This window comes from Schistocerca piceifrons, chromosome 5 (genome assembly GCF_021461385.2).
Source record: "Schistocerca piceifrons isolate TAMUIC-IGC-003096 chromosome 5, iqSchPice1.1, whole genome shotgun sequence".
In the NCBI taxonomy this organism is placed as follows: Eukaryota; Metazoa; Arthropoda; class Insecta; order Orthoptera; family Acrididae; genus Schistocerca; species Schistocerca piceifrons.
This window is the reverse complement of record NC_060142.1, coordinates 150,828,511-150,844,790: the sequence shown is the minus strand read 5'-3', so window position 1 is coordinate 150,844,790 and position 16,280 is coordinate 150,828,511. Positions and strand designations below refer to the sequence as shown.

The 16,280-nt window shown below is 43.5% G+C and overlaps 1 protein-coding gene across 1 annotated transcript in view; it reads left to right on the top strand.

Moving 5' to 3' along the window:
• The window catches only part of LOC124798817 (neural-cadherin-like), an 858,611-nt gene extending 842,750 nt beyond the window's left edge, over positions 1-15,861 (top strand). The window contains exon 16 of the mRNA XM_047262347.1: positions 15,712-15,861. Coding sequence (XP_047118303.1) covers positions 15,712-15,779 — 68 coding nt within the window. The 3' untranslated portion in view covers positions 15,780-15,861. The remainder of the gene's footprint in view (positions 1-15,711) is intronic.
• The last annotated feature ends 419 nt before the right edge of the window (positions 15,862-16,280 follow it).

The window sequence follows — 16,280 nt, the reverse complement described above, 5'->3', positions numbered from 1 at the left end:
GTGTTCTCCAACGGTTAGTGCTTTTTATGCAACAAACGTTGCGAGCCTCCTCCTTTGACTTGGTTCCAAGAATAAACACGAAAGAAGAATACTAAGAGACATTTAATTTTATCACTTGACGTTCAGTCTTCTCTACGTCACAGATAAAATGAATGACAACGTCTAAACAACAGAAAACTCTGCCAATATCATTTTCTTGTGCTACCGTAATTAAAAGAAATGAAAAAGATGTTATGAAGTTGCGACACGACAAAGCTGTCGGGACAAAAGGTTAGTCACATGCTTAAAAGAGCCGACAGGTAGTTTTGGAGCGTTGAAGATAGTGTTGACCAGGCGGTCATGTGAAATGGTGTGTAGGTGGCGGTAGGTTGTATGGAATCAACAGAGTAACATGAGTCGACGTGGAAACGGGCCATACTAACACAGTGAAACTATCATGTCTGGATGTTCCCATAACCATACCGTTAATGAAGTTGCCCTATTTGTTCGTATATCAACGAGGACTGTCTGACATAGTGGTTCACCTGCTGAGGGGTAAAATGAAATTTTGTGGGGGGTAAACATAAAAGGGTTCGATTGTGTTTCAGTCACGAAACTAAATTATTTAAAAAATCTATACTATACTGCCGGCAAAAATTAGTAAACCTGGAAAGACGACATCTGGTTTGATCCGATAACGGCATACACTACCTGGGCATAGTAGATGTACAGATAATGGTTTCAACGTCGTCCACCGACAAATAGCGTAGTGGCTTAGCTACCAGAGCACCATCTGTGTCTATTCTTTAGTAGGGAATGTTCATATCCATTCATTTGTGCTATCTCTTTTCATGTTCCAGTTCGTCAATCAAATTTTTCAGATAACTTTTATGTTTAAAATATATGTATTCATTTAGAATTTCGTCTGGATACTCTTTTTTAGGTATGTATCTTTAATTATTCAAGTACGTTCATAGTGAGTCCTTTCGGTATTATGTGTAACATTTGTAATGTTAGTTCTATTTCCTTTGCTGTTTGGTGTTGGTTTTTCGATGTAAAAAGAATCTAGATTGATTATTGGCAGTGTGTCTGGCGTGTTCCCGGAATTCAGCTTTTTTCAACTAAAAAACCATCACCCAGCCAAGAAAATTGAAACTGCATAACAATTACTACATAGAATACCGAAAGGACTGACAATGAACGTTCTTGAAGAACTGGATAAATAAAACATATGTATAAAAATATACAAAAGATAATCTGGATGTAATACTAAACGAACACACAGACTTCAAACAAATATTATCTGGAAAACTTAACTTACTGTAGATGCAGCATGGTCATCAAATCAGACTAGACGTAAATACGTATTATTCCAGTGTATAATTATTCACATGGAGAACGATCATATGTGTAGATAATTTCAGGAATATTGTATTCACAGGTTACTTCACAATGGCAATAAAGCCGAAGCAGCCGTCGTAATAAAGAATACTAGACTTATTGCAGCTAATCTGGACCTTTACTTTTCAAAATGGCATTTTATGGCATGTACTGTGCTGCGGGCCCAATCAAACTAAGAATTCCTGGGACAGTCAGTCTTCTGACAAAATGAGAAGAGAGATGCACCCGTTTGTTTCTTGAGCAACTTTCGTACCGCGTTCTCTTGCTCACTCTCTTGCTACTGTGCTGCAAGTATCTGCGTAGTTTATTGAACTTCCTAGCAGATTAAAACTGTGCGCCGAGTTCGTGTCCACACAGTTTTTAATCCGCCAGGAAGTTTCATATCGGCGCACAGTCCACTGTACAGTGAAAAATTCGTTCTGCTTAGTTTATGCTTTATTTGTTCGTTCTTCTTATTATCTGTGACTGGATGGACTGCAGTGAATTGTTAGTTCGGTTCTTGCAAAGATTGAAAGATGAAACTAGAAATGGCTCTGCCCTTGCAAAATGTGACCTCCAAGCACTTTCATTAATTAGTTTCAGTTCCCGTTAATTAGTTTCAGTTCGTGAAGCTTTCATCTCATATTACTATCAACGTATGTAGGGATCCAGCTAATGGAAGTAACTATTTTTGTTCTTGTTTTTCGAGATTATAGCATGAATGCACCACTATAGTATATTTCTCTTTTGTTTTATTACGCTGAATTCCACTGTGTGTAATTATCCCTTTTCGCGTTATTAATGTATGTTACACCCTTCGTCATCCGTGACCCACATATGAGTTCGGCGCCAGTTTTCTCTGGAAACTTTACTTGCAGCTCGTCTACTTCCTTCCATCTTCGCCTAGCAAGCAGCCATATGAAGTACCTTACCGTAAGAGATTTTTCCAGCTGAAAAAACTTTGCTGGCGCAGCTCATATCCCGGCGACGAAGGTACTTATTGGCTCTTCGCATCGCTGAGTTCTTTTTCTTCTTATTTCTAGAAGCATAACTCGTCGAAAAAGTACAGAAGTGTCACTTCTCGTACAGAACGAAGGGGGCGAAAATAAGCGAATAATGGGTTGACTGCAATATAGCTCATGTGAACGCCTTTTCATATTGGCGAATCGAGGCAAGTAGTTTTTCGCTTCACGATGATGCACGGGAACTTGGAAGTTTATTGTAGACTAATACTAGACAGACTTACCAAATGATACACTGCCTGCTAAAAGGTGAAGCATCCAGAGGGAAAGGAGGAAACGAAATGAAACATAAGGTATTTAACATGGCTGTCAATCCACGACTGTTGTATAGTACAAAATTTTGAAAAACACAGCTCTCAGGCGAACACAATTAATTTATGACCTAGGTTTCGGTGGTACAAGGGACACCTTCTTCGGACAAAATAAAAACTAAATGTTACAGCATAACGTACCAAAAAATACGAAAGCTGCGGTCATACCTGACAGCGTCAGATAGTCAGAAATAAAGTAAAATGCAACAGAGGTGCAAGCCACTAGGGGCTGCCATGTGTCCTCTGCTACAGTCAACACAAAACTGAAATATCATGTGACTTGAGCGCCACGGCAACTTCAAGACAAGACTGCCATCTGGTGGCTAATTGGTAAAACAAGCTATTTTGTAGACATCTCTCGTAACTGCAGAGAGGGAGATAAACAAACACCTGAACGATGTACATGAAGTAATTACGATAGCGGGATACTGCATGATATAAAATAAACTAATGAATGACTGGCTGCAGTACAAAAATTTCAGAATAAATGCATAAAGAAGACATATACAAAATAATCCATTAAATGACATTACTGCTTGCTATAATAGATACGTTATAAAAACTAAAAACGTTTTTTTAAAAATTTACGTATATGAGCCGTAAAAAGTAGAGAGAAAAGGTATCTCTGAATCTGCAAGAGGTAGTTGGTGCATCAGAGTGTTAGATCTCGCCAAGCAGCGGCTTTATACCTTTGAAATAACTTCTTCCCCGCAACTGCACCTGCTCGTTGAGAAAAAGTCCGTCATTCGAAAGCAAATGCTTGAAAATTTCCAGCTCCTCCAAAATATCAAGTTTACGCCCTTTTTTTCCAATGTGGAAAATTTCCAACTTCTCAACTCCTTTAGGAGAGTGCCCTGTGATTAACAGGTGATCTGCAAAAGAAGAATTAGGGGCACACGAATTGTTTTTCCTCAGAAAAATGTTCTTTACAGCGAACTGAAAAGGCACGTCCTGTTTGACCAATATAATAGGCACCACAAGTTACATGAAATCTTGTAGACACCAGAATTCTGCAGAGGGCTAGTAGTTGACTTTAAATTATGGATGACATTTTTCTCAAGTTGTTATTTGTAGAAAAGGCAATATTACGTTTGTATTTAATCCGAAGCAACTTTTGAATCTGGTATGACACTGGACCTAACAATGGAATTGAGAAGAATTTCTTCTCCGATTCTTCTGGGGCGCTAATGTAAGAACCAAGTGTAGTACCCTTCTTGCCAATCTTCTTTCTGAGGATATCATCTACTAACCGAGCTTCCTAACCATTATTGACCGCCACAGTTTTAATAAGATTAATCTCATTATTAAAGTTTTCTTTCGAGAGGGGAATGGAAATTGCTCTGTGAATAGCCGAGAAAAAGAAAGCATTTTCGTGAGAGGCTGGATGCATAGAAGAAGCTGGAAGGATTTGATCAGTTTGAGTCTCTTTACGGAAAATGTTGAAGAAAATACTGTTTTCAATTAATGACAACGTAAGATCGAGGAAATTTAATTGACGATTTTCGTTTTCTAGTTCACAAGTGAACTTAATGCTATCATGGAGATCATTAAACAGATTGAAAATGTGGAATTGCCCGCAGCGTTGTCTGCCATAGCAACAGCGATTTCATGAGCCACCTGAGGTGCAACTGGTCGTCGGCCTTTCCCGGAGCAACGCCCAGTTCTTCAGTTGATTAGAACTTCTTCATCATGCTCCGCACAGCAGGTGCAGAATGAGGACCACTCCGTGATCCTTTCAGCCAGCGGTATCCTCGATGTGCAGCTGCAGCATTACTATTGTTTTGATAACAGAGCTTCACCAATAATGCGCTGCTCCCTTTGCTCAATCTCATGTTGACACGTCAACAGGTGCATTGCGATCGGCAAGGTGTGTGAGACTATGAGTCACGTTGACTGATCACGGCACCTGGTGACCATAGTTGGAACTGGACGGTGGCGCTGTAACGCATGGAAATCATGCACCCCATACTCTGGACATTGATGCTACCAAGTTTGGTACTCGTAACGTAATTAGGTTCCGTGTTGTAACGTGTTAAATAGGGAAAGTTTAACTATATCCACCCTGTATTTCCAAAGCCTTCCCTTGCTGCGCAATTCGTGCCGGTAACTTCAGTGGGCCGAGGAGACGTATTGACATCTGCTGAGTCACAATCGATGCCCGCACTGTGCACTTGTTGTTGTTGTGGTCTTCAGTCCTGAGACTGGTTTGATGCAGCTCTCCATGCTACTCTATCCTGTGCAAGCTTCTTCATCTCCCAGTACCTACTGCAGCCTACATCCTTCTGAATCGGCTTAGTGTATTCATCTCTTGGTCCCCCTCTACGATTTTTACCTTCCACGCTGCCCTCCAGTACCAAATTGGTGATCCCTTGATGCCTCAGAACATGTCCCACCAACCGAACCCTTCTTCTAGTCAAGTTGTGCCACAAACTCCTCTTCTCCCCAATTCTACTCAATACCTCCTCATTAGTTATGTGATCTACCCATCTAATCTTCAGCATTCTTCTGTAGCACCACATTTCAAAAGCTTCTATTCTCTTGTTGTCCAAACTATTTATCCATACATGGCTACATTCCATACAAATACTTTGAGAAACGACTTCCTGACACTTAAATCAATACTCGATGTTAACAAATTTCTCTTCTTCAGAAACGCTTTCCTTGCCATTGCCAGTCTACATTTTGTATCCTCTCTACTTCGACCATGATCAGTTATTTTGCTCCCCAAATAGCAAAACTCCTTTACTACTTTAAGTGTTTCATTTCCTAATCTAATTCCCGCAGCATCACCCGACTTAATTCGACTACATTCCATTATCCTCGTTTTGCTTTTGTTGATGTTCATCTTATACCCTCCCTTCAAGATACTGTCCATTCCGTTGAACTGCTCTTCCAAGTCCTTTGCTGTCTCTGACAGAATTACAATGTCATCGGCGAACCTCAAAGTTTTTATTTCTTCTCCATGGATTTTAATACCTACTCCGAACTTTTCTTTTGTTTCCTTTACTGCTTGCTGAATATACAGATTGAATAGCATCGGGGAGAGGCTACAACCCTGTCTCACTCCCTTCCCAACCGCTGCTTCCCTTTCATGCCCCTCGACTCTGATAACTGCCATCTGGTTTCTGTACAAATTGTAAATAGCCTTTCGCTCTCTGTATTTTACCCCTCCCACCTTCAGAATTTGAAATAGAGTATTCCAGTCAACATTGTCAAAAGCTTTCTCTAAGTCTACTAATGCTAGAAACGTAGGTTTGCCTTTCCTTAATCTTTCTTCTAAGATAAGTCGTAGGGTCAATATTGCCTCACGTGTTCCAACATTTCTACGGAATCCAAACTGATCTTCCCCGAGGTCGGCTTCTACCAGTTTTTCCATTCGTCTGTTCGGAATTCGCGTTAGTATTTTGCAGCTGTGACTTATTAAACTGATAGTTCGGTAATTTTCACATCTGTCAACACCTGCTTTCTTTGGGATTGGAATTATTATATTTTGAAGTCTGAGGGAATTTCGCCTGTCTCATACATCTTGCTCACTAGATGGTAGAGTTTTGTCAGGACTGGCTCTCCCAAGGCCGTCAGTAGTTCTAATGGAATGTTGTCTACTCCCGGGGCCTTGTTTCGACTTAGGTCTTTCAGTGCTCTGTCAAACTCTTCGCGCAGTATTGTATCTCCCATTTCATGTTCATCTACATTCTCTTCCATTTCCATAATATTTCCCTCAAGTATATCGCCCTTGTATAGACCCTCTATATATTCCTTCCACCTTTCTGCTTTCTCTTCTTTGCTTAGAACTGGGTTTCCATCAAAGCTCTTGATATTCATACAAGTGGTTCTCTTTTCTGCAAAGGTCTCTTTAATTTTCCTGTAGGCAGTATCTATCTTAGCCCTAGTGAGATAAGCCTCTATATCCTTACATTTGTCCTCTAGCCATCCCTGCTTAACCATTTTGCACTTCCTGTCGATCTCATTTTTGAGACGTTTGTATTCCTTTTTGCTGCTTCATTTACTGCATTTTTATATTTTCTCCTTTCATCAATTAAATTCAATATTTCTTCTGTTACCCAAGGATTTCTACTAGTCCTCGTCTTTTTACCTACTTGATCCTCTGCTGCCTTCACTACTTCATCCCTCAGAGCTACCCATTCTTCTTCTACTGTATTTCTTTCCCCCCATTTGTGACAATTGTTCCCTTATGCTCATCCTGAATCTCTGTACAACATCTGGTTTAATCAGTTTGTCCAGATCCCATATCCTTAAATTCCCACCTTTTTGCAGTTTCTTTAGTTTTAATCTACAGTTGATAACCAATTGTCCGCAGCTCGTGGTCGTGCGGTAGCGTTCTCGCTTCCCACGCCCGGGGTCCCGGGTTCGATTCCCGGCGGGGTCAGGGATTTTCTCTGCCTCGTGATGACTGGGTGTTGTGTGATGTCCTTAGGTTAGTTAGGTTTAAGTAGTTCTAAGTTTTAGGGGACTGATGACCATAGATGTTAAGTCCCACAGTGCCCCTGGAAATGTCTTACAATTTAATACCTGGTTCCTAAATCTCTGTCTTACCATTATAGAATCTATCTGATACCTTCTAGTATTTCCAGGTTTCTTCCATGTGTACAACCTTCTTTTATGATTCTTGAACCAAGTGTTAGCTATGATTAAGTTATGCTCTGTGCAAAATTCTACCAGACGGCTTCCTCTTTCATTTCTTTCCCCCAATCCATATTCACCTACTACGTTTCATTCTCTCCCTTTTCCTACCCTCGAATTCCAGTCGTCTCGCTTCACTACCTGAATAGTTTCTTTTATCTCATCATAGACTAAAATAACTGATGAAACAAAATTGTGTGTGAAAATGCTTATACTGTTTTCAGCTAGGTGGTATTCTTTGGAAAGCCATCCGTTCGCAGCTGCCTAGGTATCAATCACAGAGGAGCCGTGTCAGTCGGGTCAGGGACACGCGAGCGTTAGTATGCGCGGCTGATCCAGCTACCGGCCCTGTGTGTGGTGCTAGCCACCGGAATGTATTGGGCGCGCCACGTTTCCGTAAGCTTCGCGTCTGAGTGCCCCCCAGAATTCGACGTGTGGGTCGAGCGACTCGCGTATACGGCGTTCCCACAGGAACGCGATCTCGCCGATAATTAGTGGCGACCGGTTCCTGTGGGATTCTGTGAGAGCTCTGCAGGCTAGCGGCATTAGCCCTTTGTACGTGGCTCAGTTCGCTCAAGAGGCGGTCACTAACCTCCGATTATCTGCGCCCTATCGAGGGCTATTCAGAAAATAAAGAGCGTTCGCACACAGAGAGCTTGTGGAACTGATACGACTGTTAGTGAACAGACCAGCCATGCAAATGGTATTAATTAGGACCTCATTTGCTTTCAGTCACGAAATTTCAATCACCAACTTTCGCTTCCGAATGGGAAAATACACTCCTGGAAATTGAAATAAGAACACCGTGAATTCATTGTCCCAGGAAGGGGAAACTTTATTGACACATTCCTGGGGTCAGATACATCACATGATCACACTGACAGAACCACAGGCACATAGACACAGGCAACAGAGCATGCACAATGTCGGCACTAGTACAGTGTATATCCACCTTTCGCAGCAATGCAGGCTGCTATTCTCCCATGGAGACGATCGTAGAAATGCTGGATGTAGTCCTGTGGAACGGCTTGCCATGCCATTTCCACCTGGCGTCTCAGTTGGACCAGCGTTCGTGCTGGACGTGCAGACCGCATGAGACGACGCTTCATCCAGTCCCAAACATGCAAGTTCCCTTGCCGGTCTAGGAATGGTAGAACGATGGGTTCGATGACGGTTTGGATGTACCGTGCACTATTCAGTGTCCCCTCGACGATCACCAGTGGTGTACGGCCAGTGTAGGAGATCGCTCCCCACACCATGATGCCGGGTGTTGGCCCTGTGTGCCTCGGTCGTATGCAGTCCTGATTGTGGCGCTCACCTGCACGGCGCCAAACACGCATACGACCATCATTGGCACCAAGGCAGAAGCGACTCTCATCGCTGAAGACGACACGTCTCCATTCGTCCCTCCATTCACGCCTGTCGCGACACCACTGGAGGCGGGCTGCACGATGTTGGGGCGTGAGCGGAAGACGGCCTAACGGTGTGCGGGACCGTAGCCCAGCTTCATGGAGACGGTTGCGAATGGTCCTCGCCGATACCCCAGGAGCAACAGTGTCCCTAATTTGCTGGGAAGTGGCGGTGCGGTCCCCTACGGCACTGCGTAGGATCCTACGGTCTTGGCGTGCATCCGTGCGTCGCTGCGGTCCGGTCCCAGGTCGACGGGCACGTGCACCTTCCGCCGACCACTGGCGACAACATCGATGTACTGTAGAGACCTCACGCCCCACGTGTTGAGCAATTCGGCGGTACGTCCACCCGGCCTCCCGCATGCCCACTATACGCCCTCGCTCAAAGTCCGTCAACTGAACATACGGTTCACGTCCACGCTGTCGCGGCATGCTAACAGTGTTAAAGACTGCGATGGAGCTCCGTATGCCACGGCAAACTGGCTGACACTGACGGCGGCGGTGCACAAATGCTGCGCAGCTAGCGCCATTCGACGGCCAACACCGCGGTTCCTGATGTGTCCGCTGTGCCGTGCGTGTGATCATTGCTTGTACAGCCCTCTCGCAGTGTCCGGAGCAAGTATGGTGGGTCTGACACACCGGTGTCAATGTGTTCTTTTTTCCATTTCCAGGAGTGTATTTTGTTGACACTCACCTACGTTAGAAGAAATGATCATTATAGTAAAATAAGAGAAATTAGAGCTCGAATGGAAAGATTTAGGTGTTACTTTTTCCCACTCTCCATTCGAGAGTGGATTGGTAGAGAAGCAGTATGAAAATGCCAGAATGAGATTTTCACTCTGCAGCGGAGTGAGCGCTGTTACGAAACTTCCTGGCAGATTAAAACTGTGTGCCGGACCGAGACTCGAACCCGGGACCTTTGCCTTTCGCAGGCAAGTGCTCTAGCAACTGAGTTTTAATCTGCCAGAAAGTTTCATAACAGCGGACACTTCGCTGCAGAGAGAAAATCTCATTCTGGAAACATCCCCCAGGCTGTGGCTAAGCCATGTCTCCGCAGTTTCCTTTCTTTCAGGAGTGCTGGTTCTGCAAGGTTCGCAGGAGAGCTTCTGTAAAGTTTGGAAGGTTGGAGACGAGGTACTGGCAGAAGTAAGGCTGTGAGGACGGGGCGTGAGTCGTGCTTGGTAGCTCAGTTGGTAGAGCACTTGCCCGGGAAAGGCAAAGGTCCCGAGTTGGAGTCTCGGTCCGGCACACAGTTTCAATCTGCCAGAAAGTTTCAGTATGAAAATGGTTCGATGAACCGTCTGCCAGGCACTTAAGTGTGAATTGCAGAGTAACCATGTAGATGTAATACAGCGGGCCACAAATTATATGTCAAACAAACGGCGCATAGGGTGTCCCCAAATATTCGAGGGTTGGAACTTTAATTGTGGCAACTATTTATTTACAGCTCGTACAAAATAGATACGTGTTTCAAAGTTTCACTGACCTTCAAAGTAGTCACCAGCATTGTGTATAACCCGTTCCCAGCGATGTGGATGTCGTAGGATACTCTTAGCAGTGCCAGTTGTGTTGACAGTTCGAGCGGCGCGGTCTATTGCCCGACGAATTTGTATCAGTTCTGAAGCGAATGCCGTGAAGTGTTTCCTTCAGTCTAGAGATCGAGTTGAACTCACAAGGGCTTAAATCAAAATAGTGCAGTGCGTGGTATAGCACTTTTCAGCCTCATCAGCCAACAAATCGGTGACGTCTTGCACTGAACGTGCCTGAGTGCTGTCCTGCAAAATGATGGTCAGGTCCTGCAGAAAGTGTCATCACGTGTGTCTCTGTGCTGTTCATTTATGGAACACAACCTACGACCAGTGTCTTCAACTGCTGGTTCCTTCGTCGACTGCTTTGAGCTGTGGGGGGGTGGGGGGTGCAATGGCATACTTTGTAAGAAAGTAACGGTGGACACTGTAAAAGAGTTACACCTGTTGAAACAGAGACACAAAACGCTATTTGTTGCTGTTATATCAGCATCTCGACTCACATTCGAAAGGGCGGCGGTTCAAGACCGTCTGCGGCCATCCAGGATTAGATTTTCCGTCATTTCCCTAAACCGCTCCAGGCAAATATCAGGATGGTTGAAACTTCCTGGCAGATTAAAACTGTGTGCCCGACCGAGACTCGAACTCGGGAACTTGGCCTTTCGCGGGCAAGTGCTCTACCGTCTGAGCTACCGAAGCACGACTCACGCCCGGTACTCACAGCTTTACTTCTGCCAGTATCTCGTCTCCTACCTTCCAAACTTTACAGAAGCTCTCCTGCGAACCTTTCTCATTCTGGAAACATCCCCCAGGCTGTGGCTAAGCCATGTCTCCGCTATATCCTTTCTTACAGGAGTGCTAGTTCTGCAAGGTTCGCATGAGAGCTTCTGTAAAGTTTGGAAGGTAGGAGACGAGATACTGGTAGAAGTAAAGCTGTGAGTGCCGGGCGTGAGTCGTGCTTCGGTAGCTCAGACGGTAGAGCACTTGCCCGCGAAAGGCCAAGTTCCCGAGTTCGAGTCTCGGTCGGGCACACAGTTTTAATCTGCCAGGAAGTTTCATATCAGCGCACACTCCGCTGCAGAGTGAAAATCTCATTCTGGAATCAGGATGGTTCCTTTGAAGTGGCTCGTCCGATTTCCTTTTGTAGCCTTGAAACATTCCGTGGTTTCTCTCTGTCCCTAATGACCTCGATGTCGACGGGACGTTAATCCCGAATCTTCCTTCCTTTCTTCGACGCACATAGGACAATGAACGAGCGAACAGTATCAAGGAGCCCCTTACGGGATGCATGAATTACGTTGCCAGCTTTTTCTGCTGTGGCCAGTGAGGGGTAGGTTGCGAAGAAGGACCGGGCAGTAGGGTAATTCGTTTCTTACCTACCATTACGACCTTTTCTGGATTGCACGCCCTCCTGAACAACTTCACGCAGCGAATTCACGTCGGCCGAACGGCAATCTGTGAATAGACGGCAGGCAAGGTTACTGTAGGGAGAAAACTTAAATGAGATTTCTAACAACTCGCCGGCTAAGCGATACCATCTTACAGTCAGGGGTGCCAGTCACTCCATCCCCCCATTCCCCTCTCACCCACCCAATACGGGGTGCTACCTCTCTCTACAAACTCTACGTCGGAGCGCAGCTTTTACTTTCACGCGAAACAAGAAAAACATTTTTCCGTCTCGAAATACTGCTCTGGTTTCTGTGTTAGTAGTTAAACCAAACTTGTAAGAAGAATCGTAAAACTACACTTTTCTATTACTTCTCTACGTATTCATCATTCATATGTGTTAGCGATGCGACATATTCCCTCTGAGCACAGTTCTGCCGCCTAAGAATTTTGAAACGCATCTATCACAGAAACTGTACGATCCTAAATGGTTAGTCCCCATCTAATGTAATATATTTCTGCGGCAAGTTGTCCACCATTTGTGATATTGTGAAACACGATTTTTGAAGTACGTATTTCGTCAATGTTCTGTACCAATTCATTGAGGACTGTAGCCGAACGACCACTTCGGTCATAATAAACATTCGCCTTTCCACTGTTAAATAAACGACACCATCGACACACAAAACCTTCCATCATCATATTCAGTTCATATACAGCACAAATTTCACGTAACAAACTTCCTGTTTGTTCAATATATGGCTCTCGCGTCGACCGCCGGATCACATTTTGTTAAGCCAACAATATTTTTTCGGGAGTCATACAGTATATTGAACAGAACCGCCGGGAAAGCCGGAAGATTTACTTTATATTTATTGTTTCGTTTGTTAGACGACCACAGATAATCGAAAATACGCAGTGTCTGACAAACTTCCTGTATGTCATGAAATTCGAGATATTCTTTGACACTGTAAAACGTGGGACGAATGATTGCTCCAACCTCCTGTTTTCTATCGAGGAGAGTAATGAATTTGATAACGGAGCATGACACACACATCAACGCGCCCGTATCTTAGGAACGTTACCAACCTTCTGTAGCTAATTCAAATCAACCCAGCGCGAACATCAACGATTGCTTAATAAATATTATTGGCAGTTAAAGGTATTTTCTTTACCGCTGTTGCTGCAAGACCGTTGCTACGTAACACGTCGACGTGCAGTCACACGAAACGAAAATATTAATAGAAAGTTCCAAACATAATGAATTCCCGTGACATGCGATGATACAGTACCCTCACAATTTCAAAGAGCATGTTGGAGAGAGAAAATAAATGGCCAGGTGTAGGAGAATTCGAACACAGAGGGTTTCGTACACAATTATGTATACAGAAAAGTTGTCCATTCCGGGAATCGAGAATTTCTACCATTTTGATTGTTACCGACAGTGATACCTGCAAAATGTCGGGCCCAGAGATCCCAAAATTTTCGAGACTGTTTTAATTTCAATAATGTAGAGTGAAATGCAGTCATGCAGGAAGAACCGAGGCTTACGAGAAAGACAAAATGGTTCAAATGGCTCTGAGCACTATGGGACTTAACTTCTGAGGTCATCAGTCCCCTAGACTTAGAACTACTTAAACCTAACTAACCTAAGGACATCACACACAACCATGCCCGAGGCAGGATTCGAACCTGCGTACGTAGCGGTCGCGCGGTTCCAGACTGTAGCGCCTAGAACTGCTCGTCCGGCGAGAAAGACAGGCCGCGGCGCTTACGTCACGAAGGTAGTCCTGCGCTCTCTTGCTCGCTCAAGTCAACTGACAAACTACGTTTCTACACCTGTCAACTCGTAACTAGGCGTGACCGTACAAACAAGAACTGAATCTTCTGCTGGTATCTGCTATTATGGAAGCTTACTGTTATTAGTACTATAATGATGAGAAGTCCATGGGCCTACTTATAATTTGTTACGGCTGTACTGGCGTACAATGAAATAAAATCATACTAAAATGATTATCAGTTGCATAAGGCGCCACTTCCAGCATGTAATGAGAACTGCTAATCAGAAGAGACTAAATGCTACAAACAAGCCGTTATACCATTTACATTTTAAATTTTTCTGTAGTACTGTTAATCAGTAAGACTTCATAATAGCAGATTCCGTTGGAAGATGCAATTCTCGTTAGTACTTACACGCCCAGCTGCGAGTTAACAGGTTTAGAAACGCGTTTTGTCTGCTGAGCTGAGCGAGCGAGTTCAGGACTACCTTCGTGACGTAAGTGCCGCGGCCTGTCTTTCTCGTGGGCCTCGGGAAGAACTCGGGCGGCCATTATCGTAATAACCAGTAGGTCTCCATTGAGGCTGCCTGAGTCGCGATGGCAAAAGTCAAAGATCAGGCAAGGAATGACATCATTGCTGATACTGTGTGACGCGTTTCGGAATTTATCCATCACCAGATATCCATGCGCGATTTCTGCACGTAGATGTGTCTTTTCAAGTTTTATGAAAAACAAATATTCACAACCTGGTGTGCAAGTATTTGTTCCACATACAACTTGTTTCACATACGCTCCTGCGTATCTGATCGTGCTTAAATTCTGAAACGTGTCATACGAGCAATAATGTCATTCCTTGCCTGATGTTTGACTTTTAGCATTACAATCCAACCGGCCTGAATGCAGAGATACTAATTGTTTTAATTTCAAGTTTGACGTCGGATAACATATGACAAAAGAAATATTTTTTCGTGCGGTATTATTACAGATATAGAGTTTTCGGATTGTTTTATTTTGTTGTAGTGTGAAACCTTGCTACTTGCCAAATTTCATGATTATAGGTCGACGGGAAGTACCTTATAGTTTTTGATGAGTGAGTTTGCTAGTATCAAAATATGTGACACAAATGGCCGTGACTTTTGACTGCATTTTTTACACCTCCAAGTGACCATAGATCTCAGTATGTGACATAAATGTCAGCTTGATACTTCTACTCGCTTCTGAGAACAAAGGTTTTTGACAATCGGACTGACAGACGGACAACAAAGTGATCGCATAAGGGCTCCGTTTTTAACGACTGAGATAGGGAAACCGTTTTCAAAAAAAATTGTGCACTGTTATGCCACGACCAATAGTTATTAATGCAAACAGTGCCTTTTCACTTGTGTACAGTCACTTTGCTGTCACAGGCACTACTCGGAAAGCCTCAGTAAGTTGTACCTGAACGTGGAACAAAGAACAAAATGAAAAACACCTTTTTTACCTTCATGGAAAAGTACAGCACCATATGCTCCTCGCTATAGGCGCCGCCAACGGATTTTTAACGAAGGATTGTATTTCGATAAAATGTGTGGATTTATATTTCCAGTTTACGTATAATTAAAAATCGTATTTATATTTCGTATCAGCTCAGGCCTACCGCACTCTTGCATTTGAATTAATGGGCCTACAGCGGTGAGTGTTCTCCAGAGTCGTGGAAATTCAGTCACGTACTACAGCAGATGTCTTAATTAGTAAAAGCTATTATTTTAAGGAGGCGATGATGTACAGCTGCTCAGAATTTTTAAAAATAGCTGCATGTCACTTCATTGAAAGAACCGGATATTCTGGGTCAACAGACCACCATCAGGTATAAAAAACAACGCTGATTACAGGACATGCGTCAAATAATGATGATTTGTATCTAAATCAACGTTGTACATCAGCCGCATCACAATTACAGAATGCAGGAACGTAATCGACTTACACGTTACGCAGTATGTTAACAGGGCGAAGCACAAGGCTATAATGCTCCGCCCTGCTAAGTTATTGCGTTAATATCTAAATGTAATACTTTTCTGCGTTCTGTAATTGACGGCGTTAATGTTCAACATTGATTTTAACACAGATCATAATGCCCTATAATTAATGTCTTTTTTTATACCTTGAGTGTGGCTTCTTGTCTATTAAAACTGCTAGTTTCGGACAGACTGGCATTCAGCTATTGTACCAATTATGTTCTCATGAATTATGTGAATAATGCCCCACTGTTGTACTTACTCGACCTTTTCTTCCTGTTTCAGGTAAGTCTAGCTGTGTGACATATGGGGTGACAGCTGAGAAGGTAAGATGTGCTGTTTCATTAACTTGAAGCGCTTCTATATTAGAGCATTTTTGGATGCATTTTTTCATCAGTTTGTATCGTTGCGACTTATTGCGCCATACATGAACAGGTTTCCTTTGACAAAGGATCGGAATCCGACAGTGAAACAACTCGCTTCTTCTTGTAAAAGTTACACCACTCTGCATCTGCTTAGTTGACAGGTCCTTTCTATTTGGAAGTGGGACAGAGGTAGGGGTAGACGGTAAAATACGTACACCAGTGACACCACTAATTTGTAAGAGCCATTTCTTGCTAAACTTGCGAGGTTAGCGCTTTTCCGTGTTTCCTGGTACGAAAGTAAACTGTTCTGTGTCAGATGGAGGGGGTGACAATGTCACCCAAACACGGTTCTTCAAAGTAACTCCCCGTTGCGTTGATTCATAAAAAAATGTTGAAATGTGTGCGAAATCTTATGGGACTTAACTGCTAAGGTCATCAGTCCCTAAGCTTACACCCTACTTAACCTAAATTGTCCTAAGGACAAACACA